Below are 7,349 nucleotides of genomic sequence, written 5' to 3'. Positions count from 1 at the left end.
TTTCTTTCTCTTTCCTCCCGGCTGCAGGGCAGACCCCGCACAGAGCCCGGCACAGCCTCACCGCGGGGAGAGACAGGGACAAACACACACTTCTTTTTTTCCAAAATAGAACTTTAATATATAGACGCGTATATACACACACCCACACCACACCCACGCTCTAGAGAAGCTGAAAGAACGCAACAAAAAAGAAAACTGAGGTGTGCACAGCATCACGGGGGCTTCTCGAAAAACCCCCTCCCAGCAGCTCCGCTCCCTCCTTACCTGCCCTAGGATTTCATCTTTCACAGGCGCCAAACCGCGACCCCGGGCTCGCGGTGGCTGAGCGGAATCACAGCGAAATGAGTAAATGAAAAACCAAGGTGAAGTGTTTCTCAACCCAGTCCAGTGTCAAAAAAAAAGAAGCTTAAAAATCTAAATGTACAAATTCAGCCTTAAAAGGGTTTAGTGCAAATATGAAAATTAACAGCATAATTTCAAGGTATTTAAATAAGCTTTAATATAACTATAGTGCTTTGTTCCTATACACGTTTTCCCATCGACAGATGCAACAGCACAGGGGGCATTTCTTGTTAAGAGTCAGGACAAACTCAGGACCTGGGAAAAAATAGCGTAAAGTCATTTGTTAAATCTTTTATTTATATTTCGCTTAAGTTTATTAAGGGGGGACAGGGTGTTTTATTAGTGGAGGAGCAAAGTATTTATCGCTTTACTGATTCTGGAGTGGATGGGCAAGGGGAAGGGAACGAAGGGGTCAAGAAACGCCGTCCCTTTTCCTGACATTCAGCACAGACGGATGCTGGTGGTGGAAACTGTCCGACGCGGGCGCAGGGGCCGTCTCTCCTCCCGCATTAGAAGGTCTCATCGTCGTTGCAGTCGGCCGTCCAGTGCCCGAACATCTCGCAGGTGTCGCAGTAGGGGCGTTCCTCTCGCCGGCTGCCGTGGTAAGCCGAGTGGGGAGTCTCCTCCAGCATCTGCGCCTGGGTCGGGCAGTCCTCGGTGTCGTGAAGGTCAAAGCAGCCACAGATATCGCAGAAGAGACGAGGCTTCTTCTTCGACAGGCTCTCTTCTTCACTGCAAGATCGTCATCAGCGCAAGTCAAGCAGGGTACTTACGCTGAGAGAGAAGGCCTGCTTCCCTGCCCTGCCCCGGGAGCTGCCTCGTAATCGTTTAGAGTGAGGAAGCACCACAGTGGTCAAGAAAAAAAAAACAAAACAAAACCCCTTCTGAAGATCCCCTGATGCTCTTTCTGCCTCACAAGTGTTCCCATATTCTCTCACACTATAGTATTTAATAGACAAACTGCCCATGTAAATATGTTTAAAATAATATCAGATGTGTGCAAAGAAACGCAGGTAAACTAGTTCCTCTTTTCCCTTGATACAAGACATATGGTCACACAACGGATCAGACAGGTTTTAGTTCTCTTCCTGTGCTCTGGATCACCCCTCTCTCAATGCAGCTGCCACCTCTCGAGAGCAAAGACTCTTCTGCCTACCTTGGAAAGGGCCAGACTCAACCAAATCTGACAAGAAGTATGTTACAATATGTCAATGTTTGTCATCGATAACTACAAAGGATGATTTTGAACCAGGAGACACACTGTAGTGATGGACCTAAGGAGAAGGCTGAGTTCAATCGCTAAATTCAAGAGAAAGCGACATTTGCCCTTCCTGACAGCTGAAATTGGGCCGGTGCACTGCGCAGCCAACAGAACCGGCTGCTGCGAACAGCTCCCAGAACACAAGCCGAGGTTTCCTTTAGGACTTTTACCTGTCATAGTTATTTATCTCCTCTTCATTGCCGTTGAGGGCTGCTTCACACATTCTTTGTATTTTCAAGTTCAATTCTTCGTTTCTCCTCTGCAGATCTACTATCACTGAATTCAGGAAGTCGATCTGTGACAGTGGAGAACAAGGACAGTCAGTGGGGCGAGGATGGTGCTTCAGAGAAAGCGAGCAACAAAGCAACAACCCTCAGACCGACACGTGCAGGTGTGCATCAGCTCTTATGCTGGGTCACTGTGTTACAGAGAGCGCCCACGGACACAGGGACCGAGGGACAGGAACGTCCCACAGGACCTCCGAGCCCCTCAGTGTGATTTCTCTCCAGGGTTCTGCCCAGCCAACACGTCTGAGACATCGGTGGGTCTCAACCCACCACCAATCGATCGAGTTCTTTCTCTACTGTTACATTTGGAACAACAATCCTGCTGCACGACTCTGACCAGAAGAGCATCTCTGTTCCTCTGAGCTGGCAGCCCTGGCGAGTACCCTCAGAACCATCCTGGAGGGCACCTGATGGCACCTCCCCGAGCTGGGGCCTCCGTGATGGGTAGGGCAGCACCACAGGAGTGCAATCAGGTAATGCTGGGCAAACTGACGGAGTGAATAAAGGAAGCCAAGAGATGGAACAAACCTCGTGCTGATTGGAAGGAAGGGTTGCCATCAGCGGGTGAATTCAAGGAGGAAGAAAAACAGAAAAATACGGGTGTATGTTAATTACACTTCTGAGCTCTGTACAGACCAGCAAGGACATTTTTTAATTAGTGACTGACATTAGTGATCTCTTAGAACGAGCAGACAGTACTTCTGCTCTGTTTCCTTGGCATTTGTTGTCACACATCCCCTGCTGCATGGCAGCATTTCACACTTTCACAATGATTATCATGCTCTTTGATACGTGTCTCTCCTGTTACCAAGCACGGGCTTAATGGCGCAACTTCCCTGCCCCACTGCTGCCAACCCTCATTCTGAGTAAAGTTCTGCAGTTAAGAAGCAGCAGAGACTGACATTTTCAACTGCAGAGGCTAAGGAGCTCAGGTAGCCCACTTCTCCATGATGGCAAGCACCATGGATTCAGGTGGGTCACACCTTGTTTCTCTCTTACATCCAAGAAACCTCTGGAAAGAACCGCCAGGAGCCTCTGCTGGGCTGCGCCTCACCAACAGGCTGCAGGTCCCAACTCACCACCCCTGCTTTCCTTCTTGCTTCCTCACCTTCCAAGTAACCCGAACTACTTCTCCAGTAGATTCTTAATATTTACTGACACTATTATTTCTCTGCAGAAGCAGGAGCGTACAAGGTAACTCTGCCTATTATAATTCTGGTGTATAAAATCTGATTAGGAACTGTCTGTGTAAAAATACTTCACTCTGCCTATAGACCCAGCACTGGTTTCGCGCGCTGACATTTCCCATCAAATACCTGCTTCTCTTTTGCAATTTCATCTTGAAGTAGATTAGCAGCAATGTCTCCTTTAAAGAAAAAAACACAAATACACATAACAAAACCAAACAAGGTGCAAGTGTCCAGTAATATAAATCATGAAATACGCAACAGCTCAGTCAGAGACCAAAGCAATGCAACAGCCTTTAGTCTCCAAGACATTTTTTCACCACTGCTTTCTAATCCCTCAGTATAAGCTTCGGTAAGGGGGCCTTCATTGAGGAATTATTTTTTGACCACTGCATTTCAGAAGCATATTCAGTACTGCATATTACTTATGAAAATATATGAAAAAAAGTGCGTTTGGGTGACAGCTGCATGCACAGCTCTGCAAAGGAACGCTCCTCTGGCAAAAGATGGGGCTCTAAGTCCTACAAAGCTTAAGCAGCTCAGCATAAGGTGAGCATGAGTGTCTGCAACGTGGGACTCCCTGTCCCCTGCTCCGGCAGGTGGTTTTAGTACAGTGCCCACATGTTACTTTGCAGCTACAGCAAGGAGAACAAAATCAATCTGGGAAAGGCTCTTGCACAGAAGCCACATCGTGAACAGGATGAAGTTTTATGGCCTCCAGCCTGGTGTAAATGGGGCTCACAGGAGAGTCCGGTAGCTCTCACGTTTTGCAGCTGCTCGGATTTCGTCCTTAATTTGAGTAATTTCTCAGGGTGTTCAATTAGTTAAACCTCCTCTTAACTATCTGGTTAACAGTTGCAATCATCTACAAGATTAAAGCTGAAGGCACAGAGACAGTAAAGAGGCGCGCTCTCTCTCTCTCTCTCTTTTTTTTACCTGGGGAGCTAGTTACACTTAAAGGCTGTTCGTTGTTTTCCTTGAGTTTTTGCTCCAAGTTCTTCACCTTTTCCTCGAGTTTCAATTTATCAGACTCCAGTGACTTAACCACCGACTGCAAGGTTTTTGCCGAAGCGTTTTCTCCACGGAGCACTGTGATCTGTAAGAATTATGTGAGAATGCTCAGGCCTTCCAGAACGAAGTCAGAGCACCAAGGCAACATCCTTAGTAGGCAAGGCTGAACAGCCATCAAAAATACACGCTAGAAGTCACGTCAATCAGCACAGATACCTCAAGATTTAATTCTAAGGTTTAACCATGCTAAATTAACAAAGAAAAAGAACTAGCCAACTCTTCAGTAGCAAGCACACAAAGCCATATGCTTCTAGCTGTAACTTAATCTGAAATTAAGAATCACCCCACTGTTCCTCATTTACCTCGTTTCTGAGTTTTTCCAGTTCCTCATCCTTTTCTGTGATCAAGGCACTAGTAACATTGATGGATTTTTGCAAAGATGCTCTCTCTTCATCGATTTCTTTTTTTAATGTTGATTCTCTAAAAGAAAACCAAATAGAACCAGAAATCATCTCGAGAATGGATTACTGTAGTTGCCTAAAGAAGTTTAATTTAATGTCTACTGTAAGAAGCGCTTCTTAAAAAACAAATTTCAGTTCTGTAGTTGATTAAGAGTTTATATAGCTATAAACATTTCTGATGTTACAACTGTGGAAACAAAGCAGAAACTTTACCTAGGTAGTACATGCCAGAATCTGCATATCATCGTATCCATTTGAATTTAAAGAAGCAAGTTAATAGACTGGGGAGATACAGGATAAACAAACAGGTTGCACAACGTTGCACAAAATTTGACTTCCGAGTTTTGTCACTTTTGGGAAATTATTAACAAGCAACAAAACATACATGCAAAGCTCATTATACAACTTGTCATGCAAAGCATTGGTGATGCTGGAAATATCAGCTGGTCCTCACTAATTTCAGTGACAACATTATTTCCTGAACTGTGTCCTTGGGGAGTTTCTGGGCCTTTAACAACTTCGGTCCCAGCACAAAACCACATTGGATTTGTTTTATGGACGAAGGCTTAAAAAATCCTCCAGAGCAGGCACAGCCCTCTTCTGCATAGGTATGTCCAGTTTTCCCGACCTTTTCAGCTCATCTAACGTGAGATGTGACCTCTGCCTACAACTCCTGTCCCGACAGCTGTGTTAAGACACCACAACTGCGACATCCTCACCCTGAGCCGTCTTCCTGGTAGGTCACAGAACACCCAGCGATGAGGAACTCTCCTCTGATGTGAGGACTGTTGCTACAAAAGGTCCATGCAAACTGAAAGTTTTTTTATTTGGCTACCAAAAAAACCCAAAACAATTACTCCAAGAAGGATGGTTGCTGCTAAAGAGCAGCAAGCAGGGCCCAGCAGCTTTCAGCTGCTGCTGCGGGCGCAGCCGGTTTGGTTTGCAGTTCCAAATGCCTCGGGTCAGAGGGTCACGTTCTCACCGCCACGGCAGCGAGCTGCTGCTCCTCTCACCAGCTGAGAGTCAAACCAGATTGCACCCACGGCACAAAAACCACGAAGTAGCCGATACTTCAGAGAAACCAAGTGATGTGATGATCTCATTTTAATGACTAAACTACACTCCACTCTCTCAGGGCTGTTCAAGAGCAGAATGTGTCCTTGTGTGACGATGCTCGGTGGGTAGGGCATAGCTGTGAACTTCAAATGGAAACATTTGCATTTCCACGGTAACTACAGTTAGTGAGAGCCATGATACCCAGACCATGAAATACAATTACATCTCACTGACTTAAGATAAATAGGAAAATCTTGACAATGAGAGCACAATTAATGCAATTCTTTCATTGTTAAGATTATACTTGGGAATGGAAGCAGCAAGTGGAGAATCTGGGGTTTAGAAAAGCTGATCCAGCTACCAAACGAGAACCAAAAGGTCCATTTGGTCTCATTTTCACAATGAGAGAATTAATATAAGTGGAAACACAACAAACTGCACGATCTTCAAATACAAGTTACCCGCTGCTAACAAAAACCAAAAGGGCGACAGCATTTAACAGATCTCCTCGCCAACCCCGATTCAGCAAAACCCCGAAGGTGTGACAGCAATCTCTGTGCTCTTCGGCAGGATTGTGAACCCGCTCCGGCCTGACTCACGTTTTTAAACACTTTGCTGAACTGGATCAAAAGCGTGGGGTGGTGGTGCGCGAAAGAAATGTGTGGCCACCGCATGGGACACTGCTGGCGGCACAGAGCTGCCCTCTCCAACCCACCGAGCTGCAAATCCAGCGGTTACTTGGGCTTGGGCAATGGGAAAGCACATCTGGAAAGAGCTGCTCACAGGCTCTTCTGCACCTGAGACTTCACCCGGGCTTCCCTTTGCTGCAGAAGGGCAGAGGGAAACCCCGGTGACTGGTCCTGTGCTCGAGAGCTTGTTATTTAGACAACGGTTCCACTTTTTTTGCGAGATCTTCATCTTGGAGATCAAGACCAAACGTGTCCTTTTAGTACAAATACGGTTCACTTAGAATCACAGAATTGTCAGGGTTGGAAGGGACCTTAAAGATCATCCAGTTCCAACCCCCTGCCATGGGCAGGGACATCCCCACTAGATCAGGCTGCCCAGAGCCCCATCCAGCCTGGCCTTAAAAACTCCCAGGGAGGGAGCTGCCACCCCCTCTCTGGGCAACCTGTGCCAGGGTCTCCCCACCCTCATGGGGAAGAACTTCTTGCCATCTATCAGGCTTGCTTTCAACCACCACAAGCATTCTGGTGGTTAAAAAAGGCAAACGGTGAGCATTTCAATATGTATTTACAAGTTCAAGACAGGAGTCTAGAATAATATAAACACAAAGGGAGAGAAACGAGAAGAGGAGAGGAGAGAAAACAAGAGGGGAAAAAGGTCCCTGCACTGCAGCATTTGTTTGTAGTTTTTTTCTTTTACAGGGCAGTCCCTCCAGGAACCGGCTCTGGCTGAAGGCCCTCTAAAATGCTGAAAGTGGAAAACCTACAATTATAGTAGGTACGTGTCACTACTTACTTAGATGTAAGTGTGGATGACAGTTCACTTCCAGCATCAGCTGAGGCTACCCCGCTGCTGCTCTCCGCTCCAGCAGCGTTTGCAGTATGAGTCACATGGGAGATAGTAAACGCAAGGAGCATATGTTGAATGGGAAGTAACCACACAGTGATAACTTGCACGGAAAATCTTGTGGAAACTATTTATTTTATCAGGAAAATAATAAAAAAAAAAAGGAATGGATCCAGTGAATTTAAAAATATTTCCCTGCCAATTCAAGTGA

General features: G+C 46.1%; 1 protein-coding gene across 3 annotated transcripts in view; it reads right to left on the bottom strand.

The window, feature by feature from the left end:
* Positions 1-851: 851 nt before the first annotated feature.
* CLIP1 (CAP-GLY domain containing linker protein 1) overlaps positions 852-7,349 on the bottom strand; it is a 57,018-nt gene continuing 50,520 nt past the window's right edge. For all 3 annotated transcript variants that reach the window (XM_009868818.1, XM_009868820.1, XM_009868821.1), the window contains 4 exons: positions 4,451-4,568; positions 3,973-4,173; positions 1,774-1,898; positions 852-1,074 (listed from right to left, as the gene is read on the bottom strand). In XM_009868818.1, coding sequence (XP_009867120.1) covers positions 852-1,074; positions 1,774-1,898; positions 3,973-4,173; positions 4,451-4,568 — 667 coding nt within the window. The remainder of the gene's footprint in view (positions 1,075-1,773; positions 1,899-3,972; positions 4,174-4,450; positions 4,569-7,349) is intronic.

Source organism: Apaloderma vittatum, unplaced genomic scaffold, assembly GCF_000703405.1.
Source record: "Apaloderma vittatum isolate BGI_N311 unplaced genomic scaffold, ASM70340v1 scaffold18644, whole genome shotgun sequence".
Taxonomy (NCBI): Eukaryota; Metazoa; Chordata; class Aves; order Trogoniformes; family Trogonidae; genus Apaloderma; species Apaloderma vittatum.
Note: the sequence above shows the minus strand (reverse complement) of the source record. Positions and strands in the feature narration are given on the sequence as shown.